This window comes from Lipomyces tetrasporus (assembly GCF_029532465.1).
Source record: "Lipomyces tetrasporus strain NRRL Y-64009 chromosome Unknown POJ06scaffold_5, whole genome shotgun sequence".
NCBI classification, from domain to species: domain Eukaryota; kingdom Fungi; phylum Ascomycota; class Lipomycetes; order Lipomycetales; family Lipomycetaceae; genus Lipomyces; species Lipomyces tetrasporus.
In genome coordinates this window covers 1,644,622-1,661,353 of record NW_026611600.1, presented here as the reverse complement: position 1 = coordinate 1,661,353, position 16,732 = coordinate 1,644,622, and the positions used below count along the sequence as shown (strand labels likewise).

At 46.8% G+C, this 16,732-nt stretch overlaps 5 protein-coding genes across 5 annotated transcripts; 1 reads left to right on the top strand and 4 right to left on the bottom strand.

Annotated features, from left to right (window-relative positions):
- Positions 1–5,781: 5,781 nt before the first annotated feature.
- On the bottom strand, positions 5,782–7,128 carry POJ06DRAFT_281735 (uncharacterized protein; the record flags this gene model as incomplete). The annotated part of the gene is made up of 1 exon (XM_056189966.1): positions 5,782–7,128. The coding sequence occupies one exon, from the start codon at positions 7,126–7,128 to the stop codon at positions 5,782–5,784; it is 1,347 nt and encodes a 448-aa protein (XP_056044249.1).
- Positions 7,129–8,059: 931 nt separating this feature from the next.
- Positions 8,060–9,542, bottom strand: POJ06DRAFT_111694 (uncharacterized protein). The gene is made up of 2 exons (XM_056184084.1): positions 9,005–9,542; positions 8,060–8,903 (listed from the first exon to the last, which is right to left on the bottom strand). The coding sequence occupies exons 1-2, from the start codon at positions 9,210–9,212 to the stop codon at positions 8,278–8,280; spliced, it is 834 nt and encodes a 277-aa protein (XP_056044248.1). The 5' UTR covers positions 9,213–9,542; the 3' UTR covers positions 8,060–8,277.
- Positions 9,543–11,138: 1,596 nt separating this feature from the next.
- POJ06DRAFT_253697 (uncharacterized protein) lies at positions 11,139–12,473 on the bottom strand. The gene is made up of 2 exons (XM_056187677.1): positions 11,915–12,473; positions 11,139–11,850 (listed from the first exon to the last, which is right to left on the bottom strand). Exons 1-2 carry the CDS (start codon positions 12,339–12,341, stop codon positions 11,444–11,446), a joined length of 834 nt encoding a protein of 277 aa, XP_056044247.1. The 5' UTR covers positions 12,342–12,473; the 3' UTR covers positions 11,139–11,443.
- A 1,301-nt stretch (positions 12,474–13,774) lies between these two features.
- Positions 13,775–15,164, top strand: POJ06DRAFT_111681 (uncharacterized protein). The gene has a single exon (XM_056184083.1). The coding sequence runs from the start codon at positions 14,038–14,040 to the stop codon at positions 15,058–15,060; it is 1,023 nt and encodes a 340-aa protein (XP_056044246.1). The 5' UTR covers positions 13,775–14,037; the 3' UTR covers positions 15,061–15,164.
- On the bottom strand, positions 15,165–16,466 carry POJ06DRAFT_268374 (enolase C-terminal domain-like protein; the record flags this gene model as incomplete). The annotated part of the gene is made up of 4 exons (XM_056189306.1): positions 15,165–15,918; positions 15,969–16,080; positions 16,128–16,237; positions 16,291–16,466. The coding sequence occupies 4 exons, from the start codon at positions 16,464–16,466 to the stop codon at positions 15,165–15,167; spliced, it is 1,152 nt and encodes a 383-aa protein (XP_056044245.1).
- Between the last annotated feature and the right edge of the window lie 266 nt (positions 16,467–16,732).

Here is a 16,732-nt window from a genome sequence, read left to right as displayed (position 1 = left end):
AATTCAATTCCATGAGGTACAAAACACGATTAGGCGCGCGGTGAGCCTGCGGAAATGGTCGAGTTGTGACTTTATGGGAGGGTTCGGGCCCAGGCGGCCGCTAAGATCTGGGGTTGACAAAGTATTATGGACACTTACGGGCAAGGTTATTGAGCAACGGTTTACATAGATGTCAAATTTCAGGTGATGTTTTCAGCAGGATATGAATTGACGAGTTATTGGATCGAGTCATGATGGTCGTAGGCATTTGCCTCATACGCTACAATGTCCGACACAGTTGCGATCCTTGTGAAGACAACTCATAAGCACTTCCACTTTTAGGAGTTATGGCAGTTTTGACCTCCTTTTTTTTGACTCAAGGGATCAGTTGCTTGTGCCGCCGCAATTAATGTCGTCACTTGATAACGGTAATTCAGACTCAGTAACTTCTCAAGCCTTCCTTCGCTTCACAACCTGTGCCCGAACAATATCCCAGAGTGATCAGCCTCACAGTCTTCACCCTTCGGGCTACCTTTGTTGACTGTCATTACAGCATGCCTTCGCATCTGCCAAAGGCGCTGGGCGAACTCCGCTCTCGGGACCAAGGTGTGTACTCCCCAAAACTCGGCGGAGACACAGGACTTCCACTTTGCTTATCCTAGCTAACTTTGTGTCCAAAGAGGCCCACAAAGATGAACAGTCCTTTTCTTCTGACGGCTCATGGACGGGCCCTCTAGATAAGGCATCAGCAGGATTAGATTCTCCTGCCCGATAGCGAATGATAAAATCATATGGCGTTAAGTAGTAAACCCAACGACCCAGACGGCCGTTAAGTGCAGGCTTCTTCATAAAAGCTTGGAGGTTATGGTAATCTGTCAGTACTTCAATCGTAATGTGTTTTCCCTGATCCCATAGGGGTGTCCAAGAAGACGAGCCGATAACTGCCGTCAAAGCGTATGTCCACTCGGTCGTTCCAGTTTATCCTTTTGGTATCGCCCAGACTGACGAGCTCGCCGTCTTCTGGCACGAACCAGTATTTGTTGAAATATATGACTATATTGAAGCAAAACAAAACAAAACACTCATTAACTAGGTTCCTATGACCTCTATATACACTTGGGGCCTTGTCTTCTGGAACCTTCTAGACATACCACTGGAATCTTCCAGACATTCCATGAATACCCAATTGGGTCATCGTTACACCTTGCTAGAATATTCCACAATCTACGATCGTAGGCTAGAGTGTTCTACACATTTCCACACACACCCCATAGCCTATGATCGTTGTTGAAAAAGCAACTATAACTTCAGAATAAGCTAAGTAAAATGTGTAAGCTATAAAGTTCATGCTAAGGTATATGGAGTAATACTAAAAGGAGGAGGACACGTCATGAGAGTTGATAGTAAGAGTGCGAAGTGCGGAAGTGGTCTTATGAGCTCAGCCACCAAAGCTAAATATTGCTTATGCACACGTCACTCAGGTACGATCAAAGGTATTATCGTTACTAAGGATAATAGCCCGTACCCAACGAGAAACTTGACGTTATAGTCCTGCTCGCGTTACTTCATCAAGGGTTGTCGTATGACACATGAGCAATTTTCTTATGAGATTGTCTCACAGTTACGTATGACATATGAGCTGATCCTCCTAAAAGAAGAATAGTCTGAGGGATTTTACCTAAGTTGAGTAGACTATCTTCACATGAGAAATTTAGAGTAACCTCATGTGAAGAGTCACTTCTTGTTGAGGACTAGACACAAATCATACGTTTACACAGTATATATATAGATCATAATTACCTTGGATACGATAGTTAGTTGATTAAGCAATCATAACTACGGATATCCAACAACCCCTTTCAAATAAGTTCTAGTCGAACTTACCTTTCACTGTGCCTTACACTATCGCGCTATCAATTTTTTTCAGATCGTAGCCAATTCGCACAAATCGAGTAGTCGCACGATCCGACTAATTTCCCATACCCGGCATCGTAACGAAATCTCCAAACTTAATTCGTTCTAGACTCTTCGTGAGTCCATCAGCTACCATATTGTGCATGTCAATCCACTTGGTACTGATTTTCTTATCATTCACTAGTTCCCTTATGAAGTGGTGTTGTATTTCGACATGGAGCACCACAATTAACTCGTGCTTAATGAACATGCATGGATCGCTTTGTGAAACTTGGAATCCTCGACTCGTTAATGCTTCGACAATTCTGCCGTACCACTCTCTCGGCGACTGCTTTAATCCACAGAGTGTGCGGCGTAGCTGACATATCATGTCTTCTCCTTCGTTAAACCTTCTGGTTGTTCCATATAGATCAGTTCCTTTAGGTTTCCGTAAAGAAATGCTGTCACGACGTCCATTTGGTGGCAAAACCATCCATCGGTAAGTAGCATCGCAATCAATAGTCTCCATGTTGCTGCTTTTACCATAGATGCGAAGGTTTGGTTATAATCCTGCCCGCCACTAGCCGCGCCTTTCTTCGTTGGAGGTTTCCCGAGGAATCCGTTTTGGTTCGAAACACCCATTTATTTGTCAGAAACTCAGAACCCTCCTTCCTTCCGCTTGATGTCTTGGAGCCAGGACCCAGGTTTGATTTTCCTTTAGCGATTTAATCTCATCCTCAGATGCTTTCATCCATTCATCACCGTCGGCACCATTAACTGCTTCCTGAAATGTTTTGGGTCTGGGTCTTCTGCCGATTTAACCGCGAAGACAGAAGCTTCCGTTGTTCCGTCATTATTGAATTTCCGTATCTCATCGGAGGGCGACCCCGAGTCACCCTAGTCGATCGTCTTGGAGGGCCAGAAACCGTTGCCTGATCTGGCTGTCTGATTTGGTGCTATCACGTTCGATCGTTGTGGCGGAGCAAGCGTAATGGTGGTCTCGGTCTCGGACTCTTCTTGAGCTTCTGATTCTGATTGCGTAACCTGTTCAGCGACTTTATCGCCAAATATATCGATTGCATAGTCTTCTCTATCTTCCGTCGATTCAGGCTGCACCTGGCTGCTATTTGCAATTTCGACGAACGTGACGTCCCGTGCTCGGATTACCTTTCCCGTGTCAGGCATCCATATTCGAAAAATATTATGGGCTTCTGTTCCCACGAAATAACCTGGTTTGCTCCTAGGCTCAAACTTTTCGCTCCTCGCTCCTCGCTCTTCGCTCGCTAGGTATCAGTGCCCATGCTTTGCATCCCCATATTCGAAGATGTGAGATGTCAGGCTTTGACGGTTGGTCGTTCGGGTAGAGACACCACTTTTCCATCATTCTCACAGGAGTCTCTCCGTTAAGCGCTCTGGTGGGGAGCAAATTGCTCAGTCTAGCGGCGTGCTTTAGAGCTTCTGGCCATAGCTCTTGCGTTAATCCTGACATGGCAATCATAGTCCTTGCCATATTGTTGAGCTCCTTATGAGGACGCTCGCCTTTGCCATTCTGTTCTGGCGTGTATGGCACCGTAAGTTCTTGCTTGATCCCTTTAGCCTTTAAGAAAGCTTCTAACCTACTGCCGCCAAACTCGAGTCCGTTATCCATACGGATTCGTTTAACGGGTTTTCCGTTGCCTTTTCTGCCCAATTGCAGAATTCGCATAGCCGATCATATGCTTCTCCTTTTGTCTTCATAGGGTAGACCCATTTTGCCGCACGTTGCATCGTCCACGACACTGAGGTACCAACTTGAGCCATCATATGCTTGAGGTTTGATTGGTCCCACCACGTCAGTATAGATTAATTCCATTGGTTTCGTTGCTTGCGCTGGTTGGTCTCGTGAAATCTGTCTTTCCTGTTTTGATTCAATGCATGTCTCGCAAACAATTTTGTCTGACGCATTCTTTAGACTAATTCCATTTGTGAGATCTGCAGCCTTTCTGACTCGTTCCATTGAAATATGTCCCAGTCTCGCCTGCCAGAGATCAACCGGTTCCACGAAGGCACTAACAAGTTCCTTTTGCACTACCTGTGCATCTAGTGCGTACAACCCTCGGTAGTCTTGGATCTTGCCGACTTTTGTCTCAGTAGGTGCGTGTATCAACGTCCAATCTGACCCGTCATAGGTCAAACGCGCGTCCTTCGATGATCGGAAACGGTCCACACTTATAGCGGAGGTGTTGGAGTCCGTATCCTGATATCCAATTTGGATAGGACAACTTCAGGATCCATAGGTACTAAACCTGACTCTCGGAATCCCGCCTAGATATTCTTTTCGTTCATACACGGGAAAATTGCGGCTCGAAATGCGACGAGAAATTCGACCTTGTCACGTGGTTAACGTGACACTTGATGAGCTCCTCGATTTCGCGACCGTACGCCCGTTTCAGTGGACTGAAGCATCCAACGTCTAGCGGTTGAAGAAGGTGGGATGAGTTAGGAGGCATGCAGATTGTGATAATGTCCCTTTCCTTGCAGAACTGGTCGAACTCCGCCGAACGGTGACTCGCATGGCCGTCAATCACTAACAATCGATATCCGCCTTTTCTGCGATGGGTGGTACGTCTATCAAAATGTCGAATCCATTCAGGGCCTGTCTCGTTGTTTGTCCAGTCATTATCTGTAGGGTTGATGACCCAATCTGGCGGAAGGTTGCTCTCCGAGTATCAGTTTGCGAGGTGGTTGGCCCCTTGAACTACGATGAACGGTGGGATTGACCACCCTTCCGCATTAACTCCCTGGATCACTGTGGCCCATTCGATTATCTGGCTGGACCGTCTTCGCTCGCCCAACTCGTCGGCGCGTATAACTACCATGGACGACGAGATAATGCCAATCATATACCCGGTCTCGTCGAAGTAATAAATGTCGTCGTCAACGATCCCCTATATGGCCCTCGTATTCCTAACAAGATCAAACCACTCCTAGATTTTCTTAGGATCTTCGCAGAGCGCGCTCTCTGGTAGTCTTATGCGCGATTAAATTGTGTCTTAGGCATTGGTGTCATGACGAAGTTCATTACCCACGCTTGCTCACGGATCCCGCGTCGCGCTCCACGAGCAGCAAATTAGCCATATTTTCCACATCAGCGAGTCTGGGCGAACGCGCGAATCTAAGTCCAAGAGGTGCTCCAGATTTGCCTTTTCTCCAAGATCCGTAAAATTTCGAGAATTGGGAATAACGTCGCGTTGTGACGGTCGCCCATACATTCGATCGCGTAAGGTGGATTCGGGTACATTGCAGATCGTTGCAGCATGTTGGATGCTTAGCTGAGCGCGGTTTTGGGTAGCTTCGAGTGCTAATAAAAGTATTCGATATGTACAAGCGGATTCCATTTTCTGTTGTGGAAAAATGTCGTGTCAAAGTTGATAGATATACGCTGAGTAGAAAAGTGCCGGCTCGCTTATCACCCACGTATATAAATCCGAGCAAAGTCAATAACGCGAGTGACTAATACGAATAATTTACGTGATGACATTTTTCATACGAACATTACAAAGCAGGAGACTTTCAATTTATTCGTGTTCGACTTACGAATATCCGTACCCTTATTCGTGTCCAGCCCTATTAGTCTGAGAGGTAGTGGATTTGTCGCTTTGCATAAGCTCTAAGCAGAGTAAATATATCTCCGGCGGAAGCTGAAGGTCGCCACTAGAGGAATTCAGTTCTACCTCGCTAGCAAAAGGCTGGTGTTTGCTTTGTTTGTCTAAATCAAAGAGCGTCTTCCAACCATAGCACTGAGAAATTTAAAACTGCCAAGAAGGCAGTTGCAATTCCGAGTGCATTTGCATTCCTTGTTTTCCGAAGCTTTCATCATTCTATTGCGTCGTAAATGATTATAATACACACGATCTCCCGGGCCCTGTTCTAGTTAATCCAGCCCTTAGGCCCGGCCCAAGTGCCTTTGACCATGGATTTGCGGTACACCCATGGAAAAAAGTCCTTCTTCAGATGGTAGAACGCACGCCGAGGAATTGCCTGGTCAATGCCGAGCCAGTTGCCGAACGTCTCCTTGGGTTCTCCGCCGTACTTGAACTCGGCCAGGAGAACCTTGCCGTACTCTGTCAAGAGCGGGCACGAGGTATAACCGTCATACGTCGCTTCGGGCCCTTTGCCCTCCATGGATCGCAGCAGGTTGTGAACTAGTACAGGTGCTTCTGATGTAATGGCTGCCGCTGTCTTGGACGTGGGTAGGCTGGAAGCGTCGCCAGCAGACCAGATATTCGGGTATTTGTTATGGCGAGTGGTGCCTTCGTCGACGTCGACGTAACCAGCCTCATTTGCCAGAGCACTGTTCTTGACAAACGAATGAGGTCCCATCTTGGGCACGACGTGCAACAGGTCAAACTCCTTCGTGACCTGCTCTTTCCCGTCCGGACGAGCAAAAGTCGCCGTGTTGCCGTCGATGGCGACAAGGTCGTGCTGGAACAGTCCTTCAACGCCCCTCTCCTTCCGCATCTGCTCGAGCTTGGCGCTGTACTTGGGCACACCAAACATGACGGGAAGGCCAGTCGCGAAGTTGATCTTGATCACAGAGCCGGAATGGTTGCTGGGATCATACAAGCCTGCTCGCTTCCAATAGTCCAACGCCAGCCACATGATTTTCTGCGGAGCACCCGCACATTTGATCACGCCGGTAGGTTGAGTGAAAATGGCAACACCTTTTCGGAGCTTTTCAATGGTGCGGAAGACCTTGTCGCAAGTGTCGTAGCCATAGATGGACGAGACAAGAGAGTCTGGGCTGGCAAGAGCTTCAGGCAAGCCCTTGACGCTACCATAGTTGACAGTGATGCCGGGCGCCACTACAAGCTGCTCGTAGCTGACCTTGTCGCCATTACCTAGCGCTATCAAGTTGTACTCAGGAAAAAAGGTGCCCACGCTATCGTTATAGAACTTGAGCTTAGGATCGATCAAGCTGTTCAGCGGGCTTCGCAGCTCCTCTTTGGTTTTGAGACCACCGCCGACCAGAGTCCAACCGGGCTGGTAGTGATGCCATGCCGCCGGGTCGACAACAGCAATGTCGTCTTGGGCAAATTTGCCGGATCGAAGTAGCTGATGGCTGATAGCTAGGCCGGCGGTGCCGCAGCCGATCACCACAACCCTGTGATTCCGAGCAGCAGAGCTCAGAGACGATGCTGTTGCGAAGTATCTCTGAGCAGTGCTGACCGAGCGCCCGGCAGTCCAAGCTGCCAAGTTTACGCGGCTGCCGAACATCTTCGGCGTCAATAGGAGGCTGTGGACTATGATAAAAGGAAAATGGAAAACAAGTGGAAAACGAGCCCGAAAGAAAAAAGGAAGAAGAGCCTCTCTATACATATAACCAGTGGGCATGGGCCATGCAGCGTGTAGGGGAGTAGGGAACGCCCTTAGTGAAGAGCCGCATTACTCTGCTGATGGGAACGCTGCTGTTATATAATTTATTGTATATGATACTAGGCCTAGAGGCGTGAGCCACGCCTGACAAAATGGCCCTAACCCTGAGTCTTATTTGCATGGTGCCTTAGTTGCGATTCACTAAATACACAAATTGGTTGAACTAGACCCTGAAACCAGTTTGCTCCATGTTCGTATCGAGAATGAAGTCCGAATATAATTTGAGAGACGCTAATTCGCTAACTGCATATATTAATAAAAGTTGTCAAATCTCTAGTTCTTTTTATTCACACTAGATTGCGTCTCTACGTGCAGCTAAATGCTGACTTGGCGGCCACAGTTAGATTGTTTGGCAATTCCAGTTCTGAAGTGCCTCTTGTATAGACGAATGGCCTGCTGGTTAAGGATGCTAAGATTTTGAATTAGATCATACAAATATTTGAGAATATCTGTGAGAGTTCGGAGGCTGCGTCGTCGGCGATGGTCAGACAGCATGTTTGTCGAGACTCATGTATTAAAGCAGTTGTCGTCAAAGAAGAAAAAGGGAGATCCACAAAGAAGAGGATAAGAAGAAGGATGGGGCGACGCCTGCCCTACCCATTACCCAATCAATCAAGACATAACCTCGACAACGCTCATCACAATATCTATGAATAGCTGCAAATAAAATTATACTTACATTTGCATTAGCAAGCAGAAAATATCTTCAGTATTCCTATTGTCCGTCTCCTGCCCATTGAATAGGTAGAATAGGAAGATAACCAATTTTGGCAAATTATCTCTCGATTATTTGACTTGTCTGGCGGGTTCCAAACTAGGTATGTCCACCGCTGAACTCTTGGGTTTGTTTGCTAGTTACAAATAGACGGATGACCTGATGCACCCATCGGAGCAAGGGAGCAAGTATGTGTTCATCAATCCTTCAAAGACGTTGTTTGCCATGCAGGAAATAGTATAATTGCTTCTACTCTAATTGCCAACTGTTTCGTTCTAGTTCAAATTACTCTTCTCATCCTTTTCCGCCTTCCAAAAACACCAACCAACTGCAGTAGCTAACTTTAGACCTGCTGCAATCCAAAGTGCGGTTCCCAATCCGTCTTTACTCTTGAAGATCCACCCTCCCGCAATAGCTCCAATCAATAATGCCACAACACCCCCGATTCTTCGATTCCTCTTGACATTTTGTGATGGCCAGACCGCTAATCTTGGATCTGAAGCCAAGTCATAGTAGACACTTGTCAAAACTGTGGTCGGAAGCTCGTTGAATCCCAACCCCCGACTCGCAGCCATCTGGCCACCGCCCTGAAAAGCAAGTAAGAAGAGTGGAATTAATTCAAGAAAAAGCCGACCGCCAAGAACAGATCCTGATCCGGTCGTCGAAGGGTGCGGGACAATGTTCCGTTGGATTAATGCTGCAGAGATCAAGATACAGATACCTTGAACAAAGAATGAAATGCTGAGTACGCGGCGCTGGCGGACTCCAATACGGCGCGACAGTTGGGAGAAAATGAAACTTCCAGTTAAAAAGAAGCAAACTGTGATAAGTGATTTGAGCCAGCCATAAGGATTTCCTTCAGGTTGGTTTGATGCACCCAGACCCAGAAATATAGTATTACCTATGCAGTTATTAGCAAGTGGACATATATATATACCGCTAAATTACATCTGTTATAGACAGATAGTCGTAAAAAGAATATGATCAATCAGTCATACTTACCGGTTTGCATGATGGCAAAACAACTCCATGCATTAAATGCGCTGCTATCAACTAGCCCGGTTATGAAATAGCATGTGATGAATACAATGTCTGCGTAACCAATGACGACTTCTTCTTTCCACCAGCGTGCCAATAGTACGGATCTCCTGCCGACTCGGTGATCAAGATCATCTCCATTTGCTACTGGAGAAGATTCAAGTGAATTCATTTTATCCCCGAATTTGTGATATTAAAAGATTGAGAAGGTAAGCCACCGAGCTAGAAAGTTCCCGTGCGGCGAAGTGGCAGACCTAATCTTAAGCTTCCAGTCTTCACTATGGCTGCCAAAGTCTCCTTTATCGAAATAATTGGAATTGGCATTAATTCTGCCTCTGATGGTTATTCTGAGAAGTCAAAATTGTAAGGTTCCCAAGGCTCTTCCGTAAAGCGGGTCTAATCTTAGCTATTATAGATAGCCGTGATTGGACGTCGCATTATTAAGCAGTTAAGCAGTCACTAGAACCCTAACAGCCTAAGGGATTCTGCGGCGCAATTACCTGCGTATTCGTCTCTCTCAATAAATGCATTCTAACTTTATATAGTTAAGCAACTGCCGGTTATATGTTTAGGTTCCTTTTTACCTCGCTTCGGGTACCACAACTTTCAAGGAACGGGAGAGACATTGAAATACGACCACAGCAAAGCGTTCTGACCCTGGACTGAAGGCTTTTAGGACTGAATAGAATCTAACGATATTTCGGCTCATCCACAGAGACCGCCTCATTCTGAGGATATTCTGCGGGATGGTCTACACCCTGAGACAATTGACTTGCTGAATCATTGGTGTTATTGGTTCACTACTATCAAGTGGTGAATGAAATCGGGCTCTCTTCAACATTCTGTCTTCCGGGGCAGCCTCATCATCACTACCGTCATTAAGGAGACGATAATCAAGTCGATGTGCACGCTGAGGGGCCTGTGGGCGTTTGAACGAGCCAACAGACACGTCATCGACCCCGCTGTCCGATAGAATTTCGCAGTTGCTATCGGCCATGCTGTTTATTGTTGATGTAGAGATTTATGTGAAAGTTTAGTTCAAAGATCGCTATAGGAGTTGGACAAGCACGTCGCTAGACACTATATACTTAAAATATTCGCAATAGACAGTAGCTCTAGTGCTATTTGTCCACACCTTCATCAGCCCTCTACAACCTAGAGCCAAGCAGAATTACCAAGCAAATTTTAGAGATCGGCACAGATACACGGATACACGGATATATCCGTGGATATCCGTCGTGGATATGGATACGGATAGAGAATATGCGGATATGGATGCGGATACGGATAAAGCCAATATATCTGGACATGGATACGGTTACGGGTATAGATATTTTACACGGATACGGATACCGATGTGGATAAGGAAAAATTGGCACGGATATTGTCCAGCCGATCCCTAGCAAAATCACCAAGCAGAATTAGAAATCAAAATCATTACAAACCGAAGGCCAGCAGAACGTTCCATGTTCGGGGTAATGCGATAGAGAATCTGGGTAAGGGCTCCCCTATCGCGGTCCAGACGTCGGAGTGGCTTGCCAGTCCCTACCACTTATTCTTTGGAGGTCTTATAAGCACTGGACGCGTCAGAATGCACGTGTCAGAACGCGTCGTGATTTAAAGTCGTAATAATTAACTAGCGTGTAGACAAAACTGCGAATATACGAATATTATTCGCATTCGCATTCGCAGCATGAACTTTTATTCGTATGCGAATGCGAATACAGCATGAACTTTTATTCGTATGCGAATGCGAATAAATAAAATTGTATTCATGTGACCATGTCCACCCCTAGATTTCTTACTTGGTCGAGCCATGGAAAGTCCAATATCGTTACGTAAAGTGATTACAAAATGACGCGTTCTGTCTTGCTTTCGACCTGCCAAAGGCGGTCCTGTATCTGTGGCGACGCGACAAGTCTAAATTTCCTCTTTAGGAATACATTTCTTAATATAGAAATCGCTTTGTCTTAATTAGGATAATCCGGGTAATTTCTCTTATGCGGGATAATATATTGAGCGGCCATAATTTTCGTGTTCACATAAGTTAGTTAAGGATCAAAGTACCTCAGACAGAAGTACAACTTTACAAATGTTATAGTATCAAAAAAATTCTAGTGTAATTGATAATAGTTATTCTAGATAATATATTACTTTAATTATATCATGATAGCAGGAAAATTGGTGAAGATATTACGTTAGTGTGTCGGATGGGTACGCATGATCACCATATAGAGACGAAAGTTTTTAACAATGCCTACCTAATCAACATCAACCCTGGTATACTCCTAGCTGAAAATTTTCAATCACAAATGCGCGTTCAATCGTTAAGTATAAGCATTGTAAACATTGTCAAACCGTGCAAATGCTCGAGACGGCTTTTGCGCGCTGGCATCGTCACTTCTAGCCGTGGTAAATAGGTGCTCCCGGTGTCCAATCTGCCTGGCGGTTACAAAACCATGTGTCAGCTTCTGAGCAATTAGAATCTCCCCCAGGCCCATTGTCCTGGTCGATAGACGCATATAGACTGAAGCCTCGCTGCTCCAAACATTCCAAAAGGGTCAAGACGATCAATCGTGCCTGAACAGTTTCACGGCTATTCGCGTACCAGGGGTACCCTCGGAACTTGATCTCGAACACCGATCCATTGTAGTGATGCTTCTGGACCTTTTCACCGTACGCCTGGACCAGCAGGTGACTTAGGTCCTGAGGCGCGTCAATCAAGTGTAGCAGATCACCTCTGTCAAAGGAAATGCTCATCCAGACGCAGGGTGGCGGTGGAGGTTGTTGATACCGAAAGAGTAACGTATCTTCGTTCCGTTAGTCATCAACGGTTCTTCAATGGCGATCAAGCGGGTACTAGAATGAGCGTACCTTTGTCATACTCCTTCTTACTTATGTCAACTGCTGCCTGAAGTACCCAGCCTAAGTCGAAAAGACCACAGAGGATCTGACAAACTAGCCGGCGTGCATCCATCTTCTCGTCGTTCCAGGAAGACGCTCTCCAAGGATTTCCGTAGAGCTTGATCTCCTCCGCTGCATCGTAAACACGTGTATCTTGGATACCTCGTATCCAGCCACGACGAATGATTTCACGTATCTTGGCGACATCTCTGGCGGGAAATCTCAACAGGCGTATCCGGTCACTCATATGCATTGACAGGCAGGCGAAAGTTGTCCGAAAAACCGGGACTGAAGTAGACTGTGCTGGTGCATCCGCAGTGTAAATTGGGTATTGGGGTGGGAGGTCATTCCCAAATTGTCTCCCGTCGCCCACACCAAGTAATCGCTTCTCATTCATATTTATTCAAGCACGTCGTAAGACTAAAAGAGAACAACCAGAAGCTTCATTACCTGCTTCAGGAGGTCAGAGGTAAGGCAGTCGTGAAACTTTATAAAAAGAAGCAAGAGCTTACGAAGAGGCTGTGTAACGTCGGCGAACATAAAATAAGGTTTTGTTCAAAACCGTTGTAAGCGTATGGCGCAGTATTTTTTGATGCAAAATACGCTTTCAAAGAGCGGCCTACGTCTGACCGGCTCTACGAAAATAACTTTTAACATAAAATTTTGCTTTCGTGAATGACGTGAATGTGATACTTAATTACTTATTGAAGAATGTACGTCCATTTGCATCGACCATAATTCGTCCTGAATTCCTCGCTCGCACGATCATGCCAATCTCTTGGTACCGTCTGCAATTGCTCTCGGGTAAGCGGAAATACGCCCAAATGAAAGTTAGCCGCGCTGTTCCGCCCGATATAAAGCGGTGTAGCCCTTGAGATTCCACACAATAGGGTTCATGATGTACGTTGTAGCACGTGCCCCGGACGAGACGTACAATTGTAGTTGAGTGTTCCGGGCGACGCAGATATCTTTTGGCGCAACCGCGTCGACCCGATTTCCGGTGGGAGCCCCCAACCGAGCTATTCTGTGGAGAACTGGAAGATAAACGTCCACACAAGAGTTAGAACAGGTTGAGTCATGCCGACGGCACTGTTGTGCGGAGCTTGACAATGCCGAAGTATTGCGGACATGACAGCAATATCCCACACATTGATGCTGCGGCGCCCAAGGTTTCACAAGGGCAAGCGGAGTGCCGCCGGAATTGAGTTCGTAGATCTGAGATGTGGAACGGCCGACTTATTGGAAGAAATACGCAAATTATTGAGTAGTTACTTTTATATCGGATGTCCCGTTCAGTTGCGCGTTGACGGGAAACAAATTAGTCTGCTAGTCTGCTATCTATAAAATGAGATGATAACTGTATAGTTACCATGATTTTACTAGCTCTTACGCAACCTGACCCTACCCTGACCCAGTTGGACGCTACTGTATATACTTATTGCCTAATTAGTCAACTTTCTAGCTTCTTTAAGCATGTCACGTGATAAATTGCGAATAACGAATAATTATTCGTATTCGCAGCTTATTCTGCGAATAAAATTAGCGGATATTATTCGCACTGTTTTGAATTGCGAATACGAATAACGAATATAGCGGATATCTGCGAATATTCGCATCGCAACAGCCCTAAATGATAGATATATCTCTTTTCCTAGTATCTAAAGATTGGTTCGTTGAGCTGACCGCCGTGACGATCCAGTAGACCAGTACTTCTCGCTAACCTAAAACGGCATAGCCTGATTTAAAATATCTTAGGGCGAAAAAACTTGGGGCCCTTTTAAGGTATTCCACCGGTTCCACGAGATAAAAAGCGGTGCCTTACGCGTGCGGCTCATGGTATAGCATTGCTATTGGCCTGAACAAAACAAAGTTTGCGGCGAACTTACTTCTCGGTGGTTAGGGTTCTTTGTGTGTCAGGCTAACGCAAATTTTTGCCTGCGACAAGCACTGCGGCTACCGGAGACTGACACAATTCTCTGGAGTACAGTTATATGCAGCTGACTCATACTCTGTCCCGTTGGTTTAATAGCTACCTGAAAATTGTCGACCTTTTGCATACAAGGGGTCAATGGCTCCCAGGACGCTGAGGCAACATGGCGGAAAATGGCGAAAAGATACTGAGAATGCAGACCGATTACCCCGGTAAAGACACTACTGTTGCATTTCACAAATATACACAATCGGCTGCATTGAAGACTTTTATCCCGCTTCTCACCATGCATCTCCCTCATTCGAATGCATTGTACAACCGGATGCAAGCTCATCACAACACTCCGGGCCGACAATGCCTCTACGCGGGTTCGTTCCCTCCGGCCGGTTCACCTCCTGATATCTATACAATCGTCTTCGCCGACCGGTCCCGCCACTCGGAATCTCAGATCTGGGTGTTTAATCCCTTGATATGTCTGCGCCCGCTTGGTGATCTTTCTGCTCCGTCAGGTCTGAGTGAATTTCAGAGAGAGGTGTTGATGCGCCATGTGAGATCTCTGTTATATTTTTTGCGAGATACAGAGATCCCAAACGCGCCTGGGTGGCCATTCAGTCCAGTCCTGCGCTTCGGGACTCTGCATAGCACATTATCGGAGTGCCTCGAACGATTTGCGCCAATAGTAAGGGTCAGCCGATGGCATCAATACCTCATCCCGGTAACTTTGTCTGCTCAAACTGGTGACAAGAAAAGCGCGGAAGTAGTGCAGAATGTGGCGAGAAGCCCTGAAAATCTCATCTCCGGTCCTGTTCCCGATGATCAACTAGCAGTCGTGATAGCTACGTCATACATCCCGCGACAGCCCTCTACCCTTAGAATGTTACCCAATGAGGGCTTGCTGGATAAAACTGGCAAGTTGGTAGCATGGGCATATTTGGGTATCGAAGGGGCATTGGCAACTCTGTATGTGTTGCCAGAATATAGAGGGAAAGGGGTGGCAAATTACATTGCGGGAGAACTGCTCAAGAAGCTGGGAAACGGGAACTTCAAGCATATGGGATATCAGAGCCCGTGGGTACATGCCGAGATTGCCGAGGAGAACAAAGCTAGTATAGGAGTTGCTCTGAAACTTGGAGGGAAGCTGGCGTGGGAGAGTCGATACGTCTGGGTCGATAGCGACAAGCTTTAAAAGGCACAGTCAATCATATTTATTGTTGCCTTACATCTATCTGCTTACAACTTGTCAGGTGCAACGGTATCGAATCTCTTATATTAAATCGTCTATACAGCAAATTACCACTCTCTCAACGATCCATCATATGCAACGAACGAACCGCTCCGCCATGGCTTCACATTCTGGCTTAATTTCCGAACAGCTTCCTCGTTGACCTCGATACCTAAGCCAGGCCCATCTGCAACATCAACATACCCATTAGTAACATCAAATACTTGCGGATTGTAAACATAGGTTCCGATATCCTCCTCACCTGACTCAATATTGTAGTGAATTCCAAGTGACATCTCCTGAATCACGTGATTTGGGGTGGAAGCTGCGATCTGCAAGCACGCTGCCAAAGCGATGGATCCAAGTGGGCAGTGTGGCGCGATTGCAATGTCGTACGCCTCACACATAGCCGATATCTTCTTAATTTCTGAAATACCACCGACATGCGAAATATCTGGTTGCAGAATATCGATAGTGGTAGGATTGAGAAACTTTTTGACATCCCATCGCGAATGTAGCCGTTCACCCAGCGCGATCGGTGTTGTGGTCAGTTGCGACAACTCCGCGATTCCTTCATGGTTCTCGGACAGAAGTGGCTCTTCAATGAACATTGGTCGGTGTTCCTCGAGCAGTTTAACGAGCTGCTTAGCCATCGGCTTGTGAATACGACCATGGAAGTCGACACCAGCATCCATACCGAGAGACTTGACTGTCGCGAGCCGATCTGCGGCAGAGTCAAGAGATGCCGGGGCGTCGAGCCAGCCGATATCTGCGGTGGCGTTCATTTTGACAGCCTTGAAACCCTGAGCAAGACGACCGAGACTAGATCCATCAGCGACCGATGGTAGCGACTAAAAACCAAAGTAGCTCACGCTTGCTGCTTGACGTCGTCTGGACGATCGCCACCGATCCAGGCATAGACCTTAACCTTGTCGCGTACCTTGCCGCCGAGAAGTTCGTAGATTGGGACATTCAGTCGCCGCGCTGATACCGTCAATTTAACTTGCAAACGAAGAAAAGTGCGGGCATACCTTTCAAATCCCACAGGGCGATGTCAAGGCCGGAAAGAGCCGATTGCAAAACGGGACCCCCACGGTAGAATCCCATGCGCCAAACACTTTGCCATATGTGTTCAATATTGCTGAATGACAGGTTAGAAGACTGGATCAGCCCGAGAAATCGTCCTTGACTCACTTCGCCTCCCACCCAACGAAACGAGCTTTGAACTCGTCCAGAGCGCCCTCGACCGCCTCAGTGTGTCCCTCGAGCGATGCCTCGCCCCAGCCATAGTTGCCGTTAATATCAGTGACTTTGACGTAGAGCCAGCGTGGTGGCACGCGGAAATACTCGATGTCTGCGATTTTGGGCATGTTGGGAATGAATTACGTGCTGAGGATGAGGGTATTCTTACTCCCCGGTGGAAATGGGTGCTTATAATAATTTGGCCCCGCGATCCCCGCTTACGCTGCCTATACTAGTGCGCCGACTCGCTACGACATCCCGCATATGCCCGGGGAGGGTTGCGGGGTAAATTTAGTGGACCAAACTAAGCATGGGAGTGAGTGCGGGCCTGAAACTATGCCCGTCCCGTCTTGTAATTTCTCAGCATGCGTCTTTGATGCCAGGGGTACTCTTT